Source organism: Hylobates moloch, unplaced genomic scaffold (genome assembly GCF_009828535.3).
Source record: "Hylobates moloch isolate HMO894 unplaced genomic scaffold, HMol_V3 SCAFFOLD_15, whole genome shotgun sequence".
Classification (NCBI taxonomy): Eukaryota; Metazoa; Chordata; class Mammalia; order Primates; family Hylobatidae; genus Hylobates; species Hylobates moloch.
In genome coordinates this window covers 50,219,743-50,241,091 of record NW_026652290.1, presented here as the reverse complement: position 1 = coordinate 50,241,091, position 21,349 = coordinate 50,219,743, and the positions used below count along the sequence as shown (strand labels likewise).

Here is a 21,349-nt window from a genome sequence, read left to right as displayed (position 1 = left end):
CCAAGTTCATTCTTTTGCATGTGGCAATCCAATTTTCACAGCACCATTTGTTGAAAATACTGTCCTTTCCTCATTGAATGGTCAGAAAGTCATTTTGTGGATGAGATAAAATAATGTACATGAAGCACCCAACACCACACCTACAGTGGCTTGATAACCGATGGTCCTTTCTTTCTCCCCCTTATCTGAAATGTAGTTTCTCACTACCGCAATTGATTTTTAATAATCCCAATAACAAATACCTGTATAGTACTGACTGTGTGCCAGGCTCTGTTCTAAGTGTTTCATGTGTATCAACCCATTTAATTTTCATAACAAATATATCAGGTAAGTACTGTTGTTTTCACTAGCTTTGGCACCTAGAAGTTAAGTAATTTACCCAAGACCACACAACTAGTAAGTAGTAGAGCCTGTATTTGAACCTAGGTAGTTTGGCTCCAGACTCTACGGGTTCATAAACCTAATATCCTCATGTTTGGGGTGATTTTTGATGGCTTAGGCCTGTCATAAGCTTTTCAGTCTAGAGTTTGGTGAATGAAGAACCTCGTTATAACATCAGCCCTCAGGCCAGGACCTTTCCCGGGTGTTCTTTTGTGATAATAGCACTCCTAGAATGGCTCTGTTGGCTCAGCCCATCTGCTTGGGAGGAGAATGTGGTGGTTCTGGTCTCTTCCCATTTCCTGCCAAGGCCCACTTATTCCAGGAGAAATGTAAACCCATTTTCTCTCTGATTTCACAGAAAAGGCAACAGATGGCTCCCTGCAAAGTGAGGATTGGACGTTGAATATGGAGATCTGTGACATCATCAATGAGACGGAGGAAGGGTACGTGTGCCCCCCCTCTCCTGGGAAGCCTCTCTCAGCTTTTAGGGGCCACTCAAAGCTTATCAGGGCCTAAGGGTGGCAGGTTTTATTTTTTGTTTTGTTCCTAGTCTGTTTGGTTTGGCATTGAATAAGCTGACACTCTGAATTATCTGTCCTTTTTGTCTTCATCCCTCCCCCACTTGCCCAGTGGCAGTGCTGGAGGTAGAACAGGGACGACCTCTTTTAATCACCTGCTTTTAATCACAAGTGGAAATGAAGCTGCTTGATTACTTGGTTCCCAGTGGCCATTAGTCTCTGCAGCCCAAGTGTCACCTCGTCCCTCCCCTCCTCCCTGGCTTCTGTCTCTCCTTCACAGCCTGTCTCTGCCCTGGTTTGCCAGGAGTCAGAGAGCACCACCGTGTCCATGGAGGGAGGTCCAGGGCATGGGGCAGACACGGCCGGGAGTGGGAAGGCGGCATGAGTGGACTTAGAACACGTTGCCCCTCCTGCATTCCTGCACTGCTGGATCCGTTCCTGTTGTTACTTCCTAAATCCTCTTGTGTTTTATAGCTGCACTCTATTTGTACTTCTTCCAAACTGGTCTGTATTTAGCCCTCTGTCCGTACCACTAACACTTTACTGTAGCCATGCCCTCTTAAACCATTTTCAGAGTGGCATGGAGAGCAGCTGGGACTCAGGCATCCCTGGGCTGGCATCTCAGCACTGTCACTCTAGCCTTGCCATGTGTGAACTGCGGACCAGCCTCTCAAGCTTGGTCCTGCTTTCATGCAACAAATATTTCTCAAATGACTACCTTGTGCCAGGCCCTATTGTAAATACTGAGGACACAGCAGTGAACAAGATAGTTTCCTTCCCCTTGGGGAGCTGCCAGTCTAGAGTAGTAGGGAGGCAGGCCTTAAACAAGATAGTTAAACATATAACCTGGTCAGATGAGGACAAGACTGTGGAAGGGAGATGGGGAGAGAGGAGGCTGGGAATCAGCAATTTTAAATAGAGTGATCAAGAAAAGTCTTGGCTGGGCTCGGTGGCTCACATCTGTAATCCTAGCACTTTGGGAGGCCAAGGTGGGCCAGTCGCTTGAGCCCAGGAATTCGAGACCAGCCTGGGCAACACGGTTGAATCTTGTCTTTACAAAAAATACAAAAGTTAGCCAGGCATGGTGGTGCACACCTGTAGTCCCAACTACTTGGGAGGCTGAGGTGGGAAGATCGCTTGAGCCCAGGAGGTCGAGGCTGCAGTGAGCCATGAGCATGCCACTGTACTCCAGTTTTGGTGACAGAGAAAAACCCTGTCTCAAAAAAAAAGAAAAGAAAAGACAAAACAACAGAAAAGTCTCATTTAGAAGGTGACATTGAACAAAGACTTGAAGGAGATGAGGGAGTAGGGGGTGAGGATTATACAAGGGAAGAACTGTCAAGGCTCATGGAACAGCAAACCCAGAAGTCCTGGGACAGAGGGTGTCTGATGTGTTTGAGGAATAGCAAGGTGCTAATGGGCCCAGAGTGGAGTGGTCAAAGAAGAGAGTACCTGGAGAGGAAGTTAGCGACATACTGGGGATCCAGATAATGCAGGGCCACGTAGAACCAGAACGACTCTGGCTTCAACCTTTTTGGAGATTCAAGCAGAGGAGTGGTGTGGTCCCACTCTTATTGGAAAGAGATCACTCAGTCTACTGTGTTCAGAGTGGCCTGACTGGGGGCCAGCCAAGGACAGATGCAGAAAACCCAGCGATGGCCTGGCATAGTGGCATGCACCTGCAATCCCAGCACTGTATGAGGCTGAGGCAGGAAGATTGCTAACGCCTAGGAGTTCGAGGCTGTGATGAACCAGGACAATGTCACTGCATTCTAGCCTGGGCGACAGAGTAAGACGCTGTCTCTAAAAAGAAAAAGAAAAGAAGAAAGAAAACCCAGTGAGGAGGTTATCACGGTAATACTGGTGTGAGATGATGATTAGAAGTGATGGGATTCTGAATGTGTTAGAAGGTACAGCCAATGGAATTGGCTGCCATGGGACAGGAATGAAGAGTCAGTGAAATTGCAATGTTCGGGGCCTGAACAGCCATGGGATGGAGCTGCTGTTTCCTGAGGTGGAGCAGGCTGGGGAGCAGAGATCAGGAGTAGATCTGTGCTGCCAGCCAGGCTCCTGGAAGATGTGACAGGGAACTGCACAGGGAACTTGAGTTGAGGGCAGTGGCCTGCACTGGATGAAAACGTGGGAGTCTTTGGTGAAAGGTGGCATATTTTCACCAGCTAAATATAGGTGATCAGCTTGGTGCCTGGCACACAGATGTGACTCACAAATAGTTGTTAGGGCCTACACATCTCTAATCACATCGTTGCTGGGCTCCGAATGGCTACCTTCCTCACGTCCTCCTAACATGCCACTCATTCACTTGTTTGTCCAGTCATCCGGCCATGTTTACTGACCCCCAGAGGTGGAAGTATAGCAGCTACAGGATGCCAAGGTGAATGTTCCAGCCTGCCCTTGAAAGCTCACCTGGCAGGACTGGCAAGGGCTGTGGCCAAGGCCTGTCCCTGATGCCATGGTCCCAGAGGGAAAGTTGGGTACAGATGCCTCCTGGAGGGGCTGTCTTCCAGGATGGCAGGAGAAATGTGTCTCGTAGCCAAGGGTGGCATCAAAAGGCTCAGTGTGTCAAGGGATACAAGTGGTCTAGGATAGACAGGGTGATGCTGGGGGAGCGAGAGGGTCTGGAATCCAGCTGGAAAGGTAGTCAAGGTCAGGTGCCGCATTTCTCTGGTGTCTGTGCTTTACCCTAGAGGTGGACCTCTGCTTTGACCCCTTCCCTCCTGCCCCTTCCTGCTGTAGAACCAGCAAGTTGCTCCCTTGCTAACAAGCCTTCAGGGGCTTCGCAGGCACTTAGGTTAAAAACCCTAACCAGGCCCCTCGTGAGGAGCCCCAAACCCCTCGGCAGCTCTACTTTGAGCTCTTCAACCCTGCTGATCTTTCAGCTCCTTGAATTTTCCATATTTCTGGACCCAGCTTGAAATTCTGTACAGATTTGAGCAATATACAAATATGTTGGCAATTCTTATTTTCCAGTGAATTGCTCAAATATCTCTATGGCTTGAGGGCAGGAAGCCCAGGAACCCCAGGAACTTCCTTATTCCGAAGGGGCCAATGCCTTCTTTTTCAAATCCTCAATTCCCAGAAGGCTGGTCACACACATCTTTCTCTTCAAGTGGCTAAAGCTCCTGTTGCTACCTTTTTGAGTGAGAGCACCTCAGTGATTCCTGAGAATGTTTTCTTCCTGCCTCTGCTGTGAGGTGTCTCAAAATCTCTTCCTAGCCAGGTGCAGCGGCTCATGCCTGTAGTCCCACCTATTCAGGAGGCTGAGGCAGGAGGATTGCTTGAGCCCAGGTGTTTGAGACCAGCCTAGGAAATGTAGTGAGACCTCATATCTTAAAATAAATAAATAAATAAAATAATAATAATAATAATCTCTTCCTGAGTGAAAGAAACTCCCACAAGTTGGACTGACAGTAGGGCGCCCCACCTACCCCTTTGTGCCCTCCCTGAAGGGCCTCTGACCTGCTATCCCTTCTGTTCTCATCACCTGTCTCACTAAGTAGATCCCGTCATTCACTGGATCTCTCAGTTTGAATCTCATTTCCCTAACCCCCTCCTCTCCTGATTTGGACAAGTCCTCTGTTATATGATTTCATAAGCCGTGTTGTACTGATGCTCATCACAGTTTAAACTTATAGATCTATGGGACAGTTGTTAGTGTCTGTCTTGCCCTGCAACCCCCACAAGGCTGTGATCTCCATGAGGACAGGATTTCCATCCGTTTTACTCAACATTTTTTTTTTTTGAGATGGAGTCTCACTCTGTCGCCCAGGCTGGAGTGCAGTGGTGTGATCTCGGCTCACTGCAAGCTCCGCCTCCCGGGTTCACGCCATTCTCCTGCCTCAGCCTCCCGAGTAGCTGGGACTGCAGGCACCCGCCACCACGCCTGGCTAATTTTTTTTTGTATTTTTAGTAGAGACGGGGTTTCACCATGGTCTCGATCTCCTGACCTCGTGATCCGCCCGCCTCGGCCTCCCAAAGTGCTAGGATTACAGGCGTGAGCCACCGCGCCTGGCCAATTACTCAACATTTTGTCCTTAGCGCCTAGCACAATGCATTTGATTAGCTGTTAATAAATATTTGTTAAATAAGCGAATAAATGAATGAAGTCTCTAAGGTACTCACAGTCTGATGAGGAATGCAGGCGTATAAACATATGCATAACACAGCATAATGAGTGCTGGGTGGTGGGCAGGGAGAGAGAGAGAAGCTATATATAGCTACGGAGACTAGTGCAGTGGCAGTGGTCAGCCTTGGGACTTTTGGCAGCAAAGCCTTCTTGGAGGAAGTGACACCAGACTGGAGTCTTACAGATTGCCAGCGTATCCGCCAGATGAGGCAGGTGGATGAAGGGGAGGAAGGTGGACACCCCAGGCTGGAGCAATCCTAGGTCACCACTCGCTTATTGTGCGAGCCTGTGTGAGTTACTTCACCTCCCTGTGTCTGTGTCCCGTTTCCTCACTTATAAAATGGGGTTGCCAATAATACCTATCTCATAGGGTTGTTATAAGGATTAAAGGAGTAAATATATATGACGTATCTGGCTACATAACTGTATCTTCATATCCATACTATATCTATATGGATTTACTATTTCCCTTTAAATATTTCCATTGCCCATGACTTTTGTCATCACTTTCATTTGGGTGTCAGTTATCTGCCCAGTCTTGGTGATGATCTCTGTGGATTCACTGCCCTTACCCTGTCTGCCATCTCTGAGCACTTGCCATGTGCCAGGCCCTGCAGGCCCTGTGTCCAGCCCGGCAGTGCATCATCACAAGCAGCGCCCCCTACCCCCAACAGTTCTATGTGGTAGTGACAGCCTGTTTCAGTGTTAAGGAAACTGAGGCTGAGTAGTTTGGTCACTTGCCAAAGACCTTGCAGCACAGCTTGGAAGGGCACATGCAGGATGAAAGCACAGGCTTACCTGGCTGCAGCCAGTGAAGTGCTGCCTGCACTTCTTGTATTTGTGCAATACTTTACCAATGGGAGGCTGTGGTCCTGGTGGGTGCAGATTGGTAAACTGCCCCCAAAGGCCTCTCCTTGGGCTTTCCCTAATGTCCAGAGCTGAGGTCACCATCAGCCTGAGGAATGCTGATGCCTAAGGCCTTGTATGACAGTCATTCAGGCATTAACCAGGAGTGGCTGACTGAATAACCTACCTGGGACTGTTTTTATTTATTTATTTTTGAGATGGAGTTTTGCTCTTGTTGCCCAGGCTGGAGTGCAATGGCGTGATCTCAGCTCACCACAACCACCGCCCCCCAGGCTCAAGCAATTCTCCTGCCTCAGCCTCCTGAGTAGCTGGGATTATAGGTGTGCACCACCATGCCCGGCTAATTTTGTATTTTTAGTAGAGACAGGGTTTCACCATGTTGGCCAGGCTGGTCTTGAACTCCTGACCTCAGGTAATCCACCTGCCTTGGCCTTCCAAAGTGCTGGGATTACAGGCGTGAGCCACAGCACCCAGCTGGGACTGTTTTAGACTCTGTTTTCCAGGCCTCACCTCAGACCTACACAATCAAGGCACAGCTTGTGGATTTGGGAATGGCACTCCAGGTGACTCTGATGTGCAGCTCTCATGAGGAACCCCTGACCTAGGTCGTTTACATGGCCATCTCTGGACCCTCCTCAACTCATAGAATCTTTGTGTTCTACCTTCTAAGCTGGAGAGGGCACAGAGGAGGAGCTGAAAACATGCAATAGAGCAAGATAATAATGGGGAGGGGGTGTTCAGGGTGACAGAAGAGGGGCAGCCACGTCCTCCTTGGGGGTTATGAGGAGAAAGCTTTTCCAGCGAGTAGTTCTGAAGCTGAAGGACAAAGAGATATAAAGGCTGTGGCTGGAGGGATGACAGGAGGCTTGTTTGGGGATCAGGGAAGAGTTCTTATAAGTCTAGGGTCCAGGGAGACTTTGAGGAGCCTGATCATGGCCCAGAGGCCAAATCACGAGGCTGTGAGCACTGCCTGAGGAGCCTGACCTTTCCCCTGAAAGCTGCTAGGGCTTGGTGCCATCTCAACAGAGGCCGCTGATTCTTCCTGATCCTTTCTTTCTGCTCCATCTTGGCTCTTGACACACACTTCTGTCTCTTCTCCTGGTTTCCAACTCCACACTATCTAATCTGCTGCAGCTTCTTGAAACTTTGTGATTCCTTTGACATGACTTTGATCCTCCTCTCTGAAGCTTCTCCCCCGGGGAGAGAGATAAGTACTTGCTTTTGTGCTCACCCATCACTCTTGGCTAGTACTTCCCAGAGCCTGTGGATGAGTTTTCATTTTAAACCTCATCCAGGAAGCTGCTGACTGTCTGATTTCCCACCCCGTGGCTCCCACACCAGGAGAGCCCTGAGTGTGCTGGTCCTCTGCCAGCCAGAAATTATTGCAGCCCTCAGGCGCTCTTCCTATTTTCCTGTTCCATGGAAGTTCAAGAGGACAGAAGAGAGATAGGACTGAGGGGTGTGGCAGCTGTGGGTCAGGGACAGCGGTGGTTTGGCAGAGCCTTGGAGAGAGGAAATGAGTCCATGCTGTTGGCCAGTAGCCACTGAATTTCATCAGCTCTCATGCCACAAACAGCCCTCAAAGCAGAGAGCCGGTTAAGTCCCATATTTGCAGAAATCAGCATCCCCTTTTGGAAATGGCAGCCGTACTGCAGACATACTTGGCCTTGGGCCCAGTCCCCATGGAGCCTTGTGTGTGTCTCATCAGCCCTTTGACCCAGGGGCCAAGAATTCCTACAGGGCAGCCATATGTCAAGCTGGGAATGGGAAACAGGTGATTCAGGGTGTTTTAAAATTTTCTTCCAGAAGCCTTGCTCCTTTCACTTTCCTCTTTCTTTCTTTCTCTTTCTTTCTTTCTCCCTTTCTTTCTTTCTTTCTTTCTTTCTTTCTTTCTTTTTTGTTTCTTTCTTTCTTTCTCTCTCTCTTTCTTTTTCTTTCTTTCTTTCCCTCCCTCCCTCCCTCCCTTCCTTCCTTCCTTCCTTCCTTTCCTTCTTTCTTTCTTTCTTTTTTTATGGAGTCTTACTCCGTCACCCAGGCTGGAGTGCAGTGGCATGATCTCGGCTCACTGCAACCTTCACATCTCAGGTTCAAGTGATTCTCTTGCCTCAGCCTCCAGAGTAGCTGGGACTACAGGCACACATCACCATGCCCAGCTAATTTTTTGGATTTTTAGTAGAGACAGGGTTTCACCATGTTGGCCAGGCTGGTCTTGAACTCCTGACCTCAAGTGATCCACCCACCTCGGCCTCCCAAAGTCCTGGGATTAGAGGAATGAGCCATATGCTGGGCACACTTTCTCTTTTTTATTTTTGGAGATGGAGTTTCGCTCTTGTTGCCCAGGCTGGAGTACAATGGCGTGATCTCAGCTCACTGCAACCTCTGTCTCCCAGGTTCAGTGATTCTCCTGCCTCAGCCTCCCGAGTAGCTGGGATTACAGGCAGCTGCCACCACACCCAGCTAATTTTTGTATTTTTCAGTAAAGACGGGGTTTCACCATGTTGGCCAGGCTGGTCTCGAACTCCTGTCCTCAGGTGATCCACCTGCCTTGGTCTCCCAAAGTGCTGGGATTACAGACATGGGCCACCACGCCCGGCCCAGTTTCTCTTAAATTAAGCTGATTAGCAGAGCATCAACCTTTTCCCCTCCTCAACCTCCTCATACACATTTGAAGCGGCCTTTTCATTTGGTAGAGTATAAATGTTTTAAAACTGTAGGAATAGGAGATCCCTGACTTACAAACATTCAAGCTGGGAAAGGCCAGTATATTGACACATAGATTAGTGGAAGGCTGGAACCCACGTGTGATAGCAAAGCGCTGGCCCACAGCTGGACTAAGGGCTCCCCAGAGCATAGGGTGATGGGTCAGGTCAGCACAGGGGCTTTGTGCCAGGGGCAGCTGCTAGGCCCACAGCTTCGTTGAATCCTGAGTTGGAATAAATTAAATTACATGTTAGACACAAGACCTACATGTAATATGTATACTTAGAGGGCTGCCTAGGAATCCTAACTCTAAGGTATAACAGTAATTAAGGAAGAACTCACTCCAACTTCCAAACAACTCCACTCCAACTTTTGGACATAGCCCATTTGTGAACTGAGTATTGTCTATAATTCTGCAAGATTTTATCTGGCAATCCACCTCAGATCTGTCACCTAAAAACACAAAACTTGTTGGGTTTTAAGGAGACTCACTTAAGCTTTCTCTGGGAAAAGGAGTTCCATGGAATTCAGGAAGAGCCGGGCATGCAGGGTTCACAAGGACCTGGCACGCTCTCTTCTGTGTCTCTCATATGGTTTCTCTGGAAAAACTCTCTAATATGTACCCACACACCAGTGGGTTATTTATGGTTTTGAATAAATAATACTTGCATGTGATACAGAATTCAAAAGGTCTGCAAAAAGGCAATCCAGTGAAAAACCTCCCTTCCCCTTTGGTTGCCTTCCTTAGGGGCAGCCACAGTTACCAGGTTGTTATAGCTCTTTCTAGAGAGTCTCTTCCCTATGCTGGCACCTGTGCTATGTATGTTTGCTTTCCTTCTATAACTCAACTAATAGCAAGCTTTGTACACTGTTGTGTGAAGAACTTTATGCACATATCTTTGAGTTTGGTCCATATTGGTGCATGAGTTTCTTTATTCTTTTTTGCAGCTGCATAGTATTCCATTGTGTCAATGATTTAATTTAACCTGTTGTGTATTGATGGACATTCAGTTTGTTCCCAGTCTTTTACATTTACAAACATGCTGCAGCCAGCAAATAGTCTTGCATATATGCTAGTTCACATATCTGTAGGATCGTGTCCTCAAGTGGGATTGTAAGTATCTTTATATGTCTGTTCTTTTTTCCAGGCCAAAGGATGCCATTCGAGCCCTGAAGAAGCGGCTCAACGGGAACCGGAACTACAGAGAGGTGATGCTGGCATTAACAGTGAGTGCTTTTCTCCTTGAGGAGAGAAGTCATCTGGGGAACTCCTTGCTCCTGGCCTTGCCCCCCTCACAGGGCCTTCCCTCTGCCCACTTAGCACAACCTCTGAATGGCTTGGTGCCTGGGCCACTGGAGTCCAGCAAAGCCTTCTGGTATTGCCTTTGGGTTTTCCTGTCCTCTGAAACAGGGAGTGGTGAGCTTCAATTTGGTAAATGTATACCAGCAGAAGATAAGGTGGGTGCAGTGCTGTCAGGTACAGAAGCCCAGAGCAGAGGAGCTAAAGGTTTTGGGTGGGTCCTTTTTCTGTCACCAGCCTGCTCTGAGACTGAGACCAACTCCTTCTCTAGATATCAGTTTCCTCTTTATAAAAATGTTGGCCAGGCGCGGTGGCTCACCCCTATAATCCCAGCACTTTGGGAGGCCAAAGTGGGAGGATCAAGGTCAAGAGTTCAAGACCAGCCTGGCCAACACAGTGAAACCCAGTCTCTACTAAAAATACAAAAATTAGCCAGGCATGGTGGTGCGTGCCTGTAGTCCCAGCTACTCGGGAGGCTGAGGCAGGAGAATTGCTTGAACCCGGGAGGTGGAGGTTGCCGTAAGCTGAGATCGCACCATTGCACTCCAGCTTGGGCAACAGAGTGAGACTTCATCTCAAAAAAAAAAAAAAAGTTAACTTCCACCTATTGAGTACCTGCCCCTGCCTGGGACTGTGCTGAACTTTTGGGACATTAATGAATATATTTACAACCACCCTCCAAAAGAGATTTTACTATCCCCCTCATACAGATGATGAAACTGAGGCTCAGAGAGGTCTGGAGGTTTACCCAGCCTTCACAGCTAGTGAGGTGTACCGAGCTGTGGATTGCCATCATAAGGTTGTCTTTTGCTTGGGGCAAAAACTGAAAATAGCTACAAAGACTCTTGAAAAAGTCAGCCAAGTGATTTTTTTCAGGAAGGAACAGACCAGATTTTTGCCCTTACCAAAGCTGTCAGAGAATTTAAAAAGACGACTTCAGGTGTTATTTCTGTCTTGAGAACTAACAGTTTTTCGAATGTGGCAAAATCTGGGCCACAGTGAGTTCTTAAAATAGAAACTGTAACAGGTCACCAGGTTGACTTCTCTGGGGCTTTGAAATAGTAGGTTATTTATTCAAAACAACCACGTTTCCTTTTAAAGCAGAGAACCTGTTTGGATTTTTTGCCCAAGCGAAACCCCAAAACTTATTAAGAGAGTTCTGCCAGGGAATTGGGATTTGAATAATAAAGGAGAAAAGACTGGTTGAGAAATAGGGAATTGAAGCTTTTATTTTATTTTTTCTCAGAATTTGAGCCACAGCATTCACTAAACCAGGAGTGATGCCCAAAACAAATGGCTTTCAGTAACTCGTATCACCAGGGAATGAGCTCTAATATGTCAGGGTATTTTACTGCTATCTAAAACTTCTCCATTTACACACCCAACTTCATGGTAATCGTGTTAGATGGAGATCTTTCTAAAGTGAACTCTGCGTTTACTTGCCTTCCTCTAGCAGGGCATGATGGACACTGTTTGACACTGTTTGACTTTTCCTGTGGGTTAGGTCTTCACTACAAACCCAGCCATGCCTTTGGGAGGCCTGTGAAGTGCGCAGGGCTGCCGTCCCTACACTGAGGCCCCATCCTAGTGCACTTTGCATGGTCTCACATCTGCTGATAGGGCTTCATTTACTCTCTTAGTCACTTTCAGTCCTCCTGTTTCCTGTGGCCCTCTCCTGACTTCGTATCTATAGCCACCAAAATCGTTAATATTTACCCAAAATAAGTTAGTAAGAAGCCCTGAGGGGCTCTCTGCTTGTGTCTTTGTTTGTGGACTTAAACATCATTTCTGATTGTTTAGAGGCCCCGTTTACTTTCTCCATGGCTTTTGGCTTCACTCTGGAAATTTGCCACTCTATGTTTCATGCCTTTCAACCCATAGGGGCAAAACTGCCAGGGTCCCGTTTGGCAGGGTGGCCTAAAGCGGCTCTTGCCAGCCCAGGGAGGACCTCCTAGATCTCCTGCTCAGATAGGCTTTGGGGATGCTCTGTGGCACATGCATCTCTGTCCAGGGCACTTCCAAGACCAGGCTGGGACACGCTGACCTTGAGGACTGCTGTGCAGGAGAAACTAAGCATGTATTCCCTAAAGGCAGGCAGTGGTTCCTGCCCACTGTTGCTCTGAGAGTGGAGTAGAGCCCCAGGCTGCTCTACTCCTCAGACCTATGCCTCTTTTTCCAATTCTCTTCCCCACTCATAATTGCAGCCTCACCTTTCCCACCTGCTTCTCACGAAATAAAGCATACTTCTTGCCATCTGCCTTGACCCCAACACCCCACTGCCTGAGTTGGGGGGAAGGTTTTAGAGAATCCTAGAGAGAAGGGTGCCTGTAAGGCCCTTGAGAACAGAAAGAACCCCTCTGGTTCATCTCAATGCCCCCATGGATCACTACGAGAGAGTGAATGCCAATTACCTCACAGTTACCAGAATCAGGCATAAGCAGAGACTCAGAAAGGAAAATGCCTCCTTGGCTTAGTAAAACCTGTGGTTGCTCAGAGGCCCTGAGGGTTCTAACCTCCAGAGTCTTCCTTGGCAAGCCCAGAGGAACCCGGGGACTCCTAAGGTGCAGCCAGCAGCGAGGCAAGGAACGATTCTGGCTGGCTGCGGAGCTGCCTGTTATGGGGAGTCCCAGCTTTGGCCTCCTAGGTTAAGTTACATGGTACCTCTGATCCTCAGCTTCCTCATCTCTAAAATGGGCTGATTCCCACCTTACAGGGTTATTTCAAGGACCAAATGGGGGAACAATAAATCTAACACATGTTGCCTGTCATCTGAGGCACTGTCAGCTGATGTGGCTGCTTGGAGGAGAGCTGTGAGGGAGGGATGGCCCTGTGGCCTCAAGGTGGGCGAGGAGACTGGGGCTCCAGAGAAGGCTGATCACAGCTCCTGTGCTCCTTCTGGCACTGACTGACAATTTGTACTTAGATCAATGTCTTCACCTTTCTAAACCTCTTAACTCTAAAACATGGGATATTAAGGTACACTTAAGGAGAAGTAATTACTTGTGAGAATTGGATAAAACTCCATATGTTATGGAAGGATCTCTCATAGTGCCTGGCATATAGTTGCATTCAGTCAGTGTTCCAGTTATGGACCTTTCTTTACGGCTATGATTTGTCCAGGTAAAGCCCAATTGCTTGGGCCTAGCCCTGTGGGATGGCTGCAGAAGTTAACCAGTGGTTGGAGTAGTTGGGCAAATGAGAATAACTGAGGTAGTCAGAAATGTTCCCTGTTGCTGGTGACATTGTTTAGAGGAGGCATTCCCCAGTTAGTAGACTGTGGCACTGGGGGCTGTTGGCATGGGAAGGGCCAGGTAATCCTATGGGTTGGTTTACAGAGTGCTGGGAAGTTCAGAGCACTCCTCCCAGTTGGCACCTCCGAATTCCAAGAGGCTACATACCTGTCCTATGGGAAGATAAGAGGCCATCCCCTTCGTCGTGTGTACAGCAGCCTTCTGAACAGTAATCACGTAATCATGGTCGTCAGTTATTGGGCACCTTCTCTATGCAGGATACTTTGCTATGCACATTATTTTATGCATGCACGTGTGTATATATGTTTTTGAGATAGAGTTTTGTTCTGTTGCCTGAGCTGGAGTGCAATGGCGCGATCTCGGTTCACTGCAACCTCCGCCTCCCAGGTTCAAGCGATTCTCCTGCCTCAGCCTCCCAAGTAGCTGGGATTACAGGCATGTGCCACCAAGCCTGGCTAGTTTTTGTATTTGTAGTAGAGGCGGGGCTTCGCCATGTTGGCCAGGCTGGTCTTGAATTCCTGACCTCAGGTGATCCACCCGCCTCGGCCTCCCAAAGTGCTGAGATTACATGCGTGAGCCACTATGCCCGGCCTATGCTTTAAACGTATTCTTGCTAATCTTTCCAACAATCTTGCAAGGGAGAGCTCATCATCTCTGCTTTACAGATGAGGATGCTGAGGCTCAGAAAGATCTGTCCTGGGCCATTCAGGGAGAAAGTGGTGGAGCTGAGGTTCAAGCTCTCACTGACCATCTGGCCAGAACCAGTATGCTGGGCTTTTCTGAGCAGCTAAAGCCTGTGTCACTCGTTTTCCCAGACAAGGGAGGAGCAGGCAGGGTCTGAACTGAACATGAACATTAAAGTCACCTGGCAGCTGAGGTCCACAAACCATTTGTCACGAGTGGAAAAATCCTTTGTCATTGCCAATTTTGGTTGCAGAAGCAGGGTTGAGTGGGGGATGTGTGTGTGCATTTGCTTTCTCACATATAAGGGCCAGTAACTCACTAAGCAATTCAAGCTGTCATAGCATCCTCCTCTCGTGACAGAGCCCGTGTCCCATTGGCTAATGCCTCATACCCAGAGGCCCAGAGAGAGGAGTTAAAATGCTAATTTTCAGGGACCGCTCAGTCATTTTGATCCCATTAAAACACTAGCGTCTTTCTCATGCAAAACTGGTGCCTCAATTACCAACTAATTGCCTGATTATTGTGCAGGGACAGGAGACTTCAGTCAGTAAGGGGCTGCTGTCATCCCTGGAGAATGGAGTGTGGGAATGCGTGTGCCACGCAGGTTTGGCTCTGGAGGAGACGTGTCAGAAAGCTGATCTAGGAGCAAGACAGAGGGGATGGTAGAAACTCAGCTGCGCTCCTCAGTTCCCAGTGTCTTCTCCAGCTCCCACTGGGGTGACCCTTCTCCTTCCCTCCCCATATCAGGTGCTGGAGACATGTGTGAAGAACTGTGGCCACCGCTTCCACATCCTTGTGGCCAACCGAGATTTCATCGACAGTGTTCTGGTCAAAATTATCTCTCCCAAGAACAACCCTCCCACCATTGTACAGGACAAAGTGCTTGCTCTGATCCAGGTAGGTTGGACCCCTTGCCCAATTTGTTGGGACAGAGTAAGATGAAGTCTCTTATTGATGAGTCCTCATGCTCTCCCACCATTTGGAGGAAAAAAAAAATGGAGACTTCTACATGTAAATATTTGGTGCAAAATACTTCAAAAAAAATTCTCATCCCACTGGAATGAAATTCTAACTGATGGCTCTCCAGCCAGTTAACAGAGCCTTCCTGAAGCTTTCTGGGTGCCATCCCTCTGCTGCTCACAAAGGCAGGTAGGGTGGCCTCAACAGACCTCTGAGAAAATGTGGAGTAGGAAGAACCATGTTAGAGCTACGTGTGGGTTTGGTGAGGTCACAGGGCAGGGGCCAACTCTGGGTCAGGCGGAGCAAGGTAGGCGGCTGGGGATGGTGTTAAGGGATGTTTCACTGAGGGGATGACATTTCTGTTGGACCCTGAAGAATGATGGGGAGTTCGGTGGAAAAGTCAGTGGGAGAGACTTCACAGGCAGGGAGAATAGCATGTGCAAAGGCCCAGACGCATCAAAGAGAGCAGTTGGCATATTTGGGTTGTATTTGTTATCACTCGCTCTGTTACAAATTACCTCAAAACATACCTTCAAATGGAAAATGTTCATTACCTCTTAGTTTCTGTGGGCCAGGAATTCAGGAACAGCTGGCTGGGCAATTCTGGCTTGGAGTCTCTCTTGAGGTTGCATTGTCTGAAGGCTTGACTATAGCTGGAGGCTCCACTTCCACCATGGTGCACCCACATGGCTGTTGGCAGGAAGCCTCAGTTCCTTGATGACTATTGGCAAGAGACCTGAGTTTATCACCACGTGGACATCAAGATTAGGTCTTGATGACCTAGCCTTCGAAGTCACATACCATCTGTTCTGTTATATTCTATTTCTTAGAAGGGAGTCACCAGGCCTAGCCTCAAGAGTAGGGGAAATAAACTCCATCTCTTGAAGAAAAGAGGATCAAGGAATTTGTGGACATGTTGTAAAGACCACTATGTGGGGAAGGGGGTGTAATGAAGAATGTTGGGGGCAGGGCTTGGGGTGGGGGAGCAGGCAGGAGATGGGGCCAGAAGGATGCCCAGAGGCCAGTGGCCATGCATGCTGAGGAGCCATGCTTGGTCCTATAGGCAGTGGGAAGCCATCGAAGGGCTCTGAGCTGGGGTTTATGCAGACCTGGGTTTTAGACAGAGCACGTGGTGACACAGAAGGCACCTAAGTCAACAGGCACATCCAGCCTGGGTGATTAGTGCTGTGGCAGAGGCAAGACAAGGGCCTGCAGGAGCCAAGAGGAGAGACAAACCCAGGGCTGGGCGTGGGGCTCCAGCAAGGGCAAAGGGAGACAGCCAGGCAGAGGCAGCGGAGAATGCAGGAAGTAGAGTGCCAGGGCAGGCCGGGCTCTCAGATGGGTCAGGTGTGCAGCTGGAGAGGAGCCTCTGTCCGTTCCCTGTGCTCACTTCTCTCTGCCTGAAAGGTCTTTCCCCAGCTTTCAGAGCAGTGACTCCTCCTCCTCATTCACAGGTGCCTCGGAGGCCTCCAACTGGTTTTAAGCACACACACTCTCTGTCTCACATCATCCTTTTTTGTGGTATTCAAGACTGGCTTTGCTAACATTTCTTTTGTCTGTCTCATTCTTCGTTCCCTAAGAACCCAGGGACATGCTGTCACCAGGGTCTAGAGCAGTGTAATGTGTAGAGCGGGTGTTCAGTATTTCTTTATAGTGAATGAGTGAATGTAGTTAATTCTGAGGAACTCTGGGAGGCCTTCCCATGTTTACCCTAGGGTTGTCCCTCATCCCCGTTCTGCCCACCCAGCATCCTTCTTTCTCTCTCTGTCTCTCTGACACACACACACACACACACACACACACACACACACACACACACACACGTGCATGCACTTTACCTTCCTCATACACCCCACTCTACCACAGCCTTTCCTTTTGGGGCTGCACTCCCCTACCTCAACACCCCCAGGAATTCATGTTAGGAAAACAAATGGTGGTTTCTTCTCACAAAGCATGTCCTGTGGTAGAGCTTTCTGACCCCGAGGCCTGTCTGCAGGGTGGCGGGCCCAGCAGGGTGGCCAGCCTACCCCATGACAAGCACAGCTATCACAAGGGGTGTGAACTGCACTGTCCCTGCTGACTGTGTGGGGACCGTGGCTGAGGGCAGACACAGCCTTCTTCACTGGCTGTGGCCCACACCCCTCTACCCTGAGGATGCCCGTCCCCGCACACCCTGCCCTCACCTCCAAGCTTTCCTATCAGGATCACCCCTCCACACGTTCCAGCTCCTCCCAGCTTTTACCCAGCCCTGCTGCTAACCTCAGACAGGTGTACTAATTTATGTGGGCATATACCACCTTATCCGTAAAATGGAACTTGGGGTTCTTGCCTGTCTGCTCTCAACCCTGAGCCCATGAGATCAGCCCATGGTATGAAGTGGCCAGCACCATGTTCTGAGGCCTCGCCCTGCTGGTCTGGCAGTAGCAGTGTGTGCTGGCCATGGGGACCTGAGCAGAACAGGGCCTTGAGATGCCTCGCAGCTTCTGCCTGGCTGGACACAGTTTCCTGGTCCAGCTGTGAAAAGCATGGGCTTCAGATAAGGGTGCTACTCCTAGATGGGGGTTGATAACCCAGCTGGAGAATGTTGTTCCTCTCCGGATTTGCAGTGTTCCTGAAGAGCTCTCACCTTTGGTAATGGCTGCCCGGCAGAGGACAGCAGGCAGCATTCAGCTGTGGGTGGCTTGGCTTCTGTAACAGGGTGAACCAATAGAATAAACAGGACCCCTAGCCCTTTTTTTTTTTTTTTACTTTTAATTGAATTATAATATATATACAGGAAATCACACATAAAAATGTGTACAACTTGATAAATTTTCACAAACTGAACATGTAACCAGCCCCTGCATCTGGAAGCAGAATATGACCACACCCAAAACCTCCCACCTTCCGGATGACCACTTGCCTGAGCTCTCACAGCATAGACGAGTCTTCTCTGTTCCTGAACTTCATCCAGAGTGCTCCGTTGCCTCTGCTGTGTTTGTGGGTGTCACACCCATTGTTGCCTGTGATTCTAGGTCTTTCGTTCCCATTGTTGTGCCAAGTCCTGTTGTGCGAACACGCTGCAGTTTATTTACCCCTCCCACTGTTGATGGGGACCTGGTGTTTGCAGTTTGGGGGTACTGTGAAAAATGCTGCTATGAGCATCTAGCACCTGACTTTTCTTGAGCATATATATATTCCTTTTTAATGGGAATATATTAAGTTGAATATGTGAAAGTGCCATCTTTGTTGGTCAAAAATGGCCAAATATTAGCAATTTCACATGTATCCACCTCATACCAAGGTGTGAGGTTGCTGGGTGGTGGGGAATGGGCTCCACTGGGCTCTTGGGTGTTCTCGGCCACCAGCACCCAAGAGGGTTAGTTGCTTTGCATCCTCACCCACACACCCTGTTTTCAATCTTCTTCATTAGAGCGTGGAGTAGTATTGCATTGGGTCAATCTTTTTTTAGCCCCTTTGAGAAGGAAAGTACTTTTATTTGCATGTTGAATATACTTTAGAAAACTTAAGATCCCCCAGAGACTCTGACAATTCCCCCAGGAGAGAAAGTGCTGCTCCCACCATGAGACAAGAATGGGGTTGGAGGTGACAGCTCGCTGGCTGCCTTGCCAGCCTGTGAGTTGGTAGCAGCTCTCATATCAATGCGGCTAGGCTGAGAGGAGGTTCAGCTAAGTATGGGGTGCCAGAGCGGTAACAGACTCCTCTGCACCATCGTGGTATCAGGATGCTTCTTGGTGCTCTTCAGAGAAGTGGGTCAGTCCTGGCCCTACCCTCAGGGAGCCTGCAGTTTAACTGGAGAAACGAAGGTTTGCAGATGACAGAGGGTGAGGGCCCAGCCAGGAAGGACTTAAACTGGCTTTTGACTGTTTGTGGGTTGGGGGTGGAGTGGGGTACAGCCTTAACCTTTCCATTATGGAAAAGCAGATCGAATGTGTTAGCACTTGAAAAACTTTCAAGGTAAAGGGGCCACACAGACGTGCCTCCCTAACACCTCCTGCCTGTGAGACATGGTTGGGGGTCCTGGCAGAGGTAGAACCCATGGCTCTGATTACCAGCTGCTGGCCAAAGCCCACTGCCCCTTTGGTTGCCCTGAGGATGGTGGAAGCAGAGCTGCAGCCAGATTGAGGGGAAGGGGGAGGTTGGGCTCCACACTAGCTTTTCCAAAGTCCCCCTGTGCCTATAGGGAAATGGGTGGTAGAGCTCATCCGTGCACATCTGCCTGCCCCCAGCCCACCTTCTGATTCCCTTTCAGAGTGCCATTCGCAGGCATGGTCAGCCTACCCAGTGGCATGTTTGCCATCAGTAGCACCCTGGCCAACTGCAAAGAGAATCCAGCTGATGCCTACCCCTCCTTCCCCCACTGCACTCCTTCCCTTCCTGTATGGGGGCTTTCTGTCTTCTGGCTGCCCTCCAGCCATCCGTAGCCACCCCATCCCCCTCAACCCGCCAAAAGACAGACCCAGCAGTGTGGTTCTGGGACTTTTTACCAACAGGTGCGAGGGCTCAGTCGGCTTACCCGCACCACGGGATCTGCCTTTCTTGATGGAGCCGGTCTCCTTGGGAGGATGGGAGGAAAGACACATTGAGAGTGGTGCAGCCTGGTTAGTAGCTTGCTGACACTCACTTCTACCCCCAGGGGCACCAAAGACTTCACTTCCGGCAGCTTTCAGCTTCACCCCTATGTTTTCACCTCATGCCTTGGCTGGTGTTTTGGCTTGTGTCCCTTTTTGTTTGCTCACATTAAGTCCCATTTGTTGAGAAGACAAAAAGGATGCTCCCGCTCTATGCCATCCCTGAGCCTTTCCCTTGAAATTGTTTTCAGGAGCAGAAATGAAGTCATCCTGGCAGAGTCACCTCAGTGTGGTCATGCCTCCCCGGCCCCACTCCCCATGCCCCAGCAATAGTCTAACCATACTGTCTTTCCACTTAAGGTTTTTCTTTCCACTGAAGAAAGTGAACTGACTGGGGTGGGGATGGGAGTGGGGACAGGAGAAGCTGGAGGTGTGTGTTCTTCGAAGATGTCAGAGCCTGATAGCTGGGCTCTGGCCAGATTCTGTGTGGACAGCAGCTCCCTGGGGACCCTGTCACTGGGAATAGGAAGTCTGGTCTGGGGGCATAAGCAGGAGCTGACAGAAGCTCCCTTCTATCCAAAGGCATCCCAGAGCCCATAGTTTAAATCAGCAATGGTTTATTGGTCTGAAATTTGATGATTCAAAGCTTTGTCAAAACTTTGAGGGATACAGAAATGAATAGGATATGGTTTATGTTTGTGTCTGGTTTTATTCTGGGGTTTTGTGTACGGTCCAAAGGAATGAAGGAGATCTGAATTGATCTCTTTCCTTTTTTCTCCTCATTAGACCTTCCTCTGGGTCTTCCAAGCCACTAATCTTATAGCCACAGGCAGGAAAAGAAGGCTTCCAGTGAACTGGCCACTTGGCCATTAACCAGCTAGCTCCAGTGACAGGCCCTCAGAGTGTGCTCACACCGCTGCATCACTTTGCTTTCTGAAAAGGCAGCTTTAAGGGATGGCAGCCTGCCCCACCCTCTCTGCTGCTCCCAGGCTTCAGGTTAAGCACTCCAAGAGTGGCCAGACCTCCTAAGGCTTGCCACATCTCCTCTAGGGAGTATCCTCAGCTGGGTCAGCCTTCCAGCACCCCTCCTTTGTCACTGTCACTTCGGTCTGTTGACAGCCTAAGTGGCCATCTTTCCTCTGTTCTCTGAAGTAGGAAAATAAGGATGCTTAGTAACTGTGAGAACTGAATTCAGTTTAACCTGATAAATGTTGACTGACTGCCTTCTCTGGACAAGAGTGACTCGGTATCTACCTTCAAAAGGTGTCTGGGCTGGGCGCAGTTGGCTCATGTCTGTAATCCCAGTACTTTGGGAGGCCAAGGTGGGTGAATCCCTGGAGTCCAGGAGTTCAAGACCAGCCTAGGCCACATGATGAAACCCCATTTCTACAAAAAATACAAAAATTAGCCAGGCATGGTGGCACGTGCTTATAGTCCCAGCTACTCTGGAGGCTAAAGTGGGAGGATTGCTTGAGCCCGGAGGCAGAGGTTGCAGTGAGCCGAGATGGCACCACCATTGTACTCCAGCCTGGGGGACAGCTCTGACCCATGCCTAATTATTGAGGCATGTCCCAAGAAGATGCTAGGGACACATGGCATCTCTGGATGTCTCCCATCTGTACATTTTCACATATGAATGGGAGATACCCAGAGATGAGAGACACCCAGAGCTGCATTTATTCAGAGGCGCCCCCACACCCTGTTTTTTCCTCCATTGGCATCAGAATCCTATTCAATAGAGATTGCCATCATGAATATCTGCTCTGTTAGCAGCCATCTCATCCAGTCTTCACAGAGCTCCCAGATAGGGATTGGAATTGTGGCAGGTGGGAAGCGGGTACATTAGCCAAGACTACTTGATTGCAAATAACAGATGCCAACTCCAGCTTGCCTAGGCAAAGAGAAGAGTTTGTCATGACAGGGCAGAGTCTCCCAGAAGTCCAGGTCACCCAGCCCTGGGAAGGGACAGAAAA

The 21,349-nt window shown here is 49.1% G+C and overlaps 1 protein-coding gene across 6 annotated transcripts in view; it reads left to right on the top strand.

Annotated features, from left to right (window-relative positions):
• The window catches only part of TOM1L2 (target of myb1 like 2 membrane trafficking protein), a 129,198-nt gene that overhangs the window by 63,968 nt on the left and 43,881 nt on the right, over window positions 1-21,349 (top strand). For all 6 annotated transcript variants that reach the window (XM_032177429.2, XM_032177437.2, XM_032177434.2 and 3 more), the window contains exons 2-4: window positions 740-824; window positions 9,759-9,837; window positions 14,593-14,742. In XM_032177429.2, coding sequence (XP_032033320.1) covers window positions 740-824; window positions 9,759-9,837; window positions 14,593-14,742 — 314 coding nt within the window. The remainder of the gene's footprint in view (window positions 1-739; window positions 825-9,758; window positions 9,838-14,592; window positions 14,743-21,349) is intronic.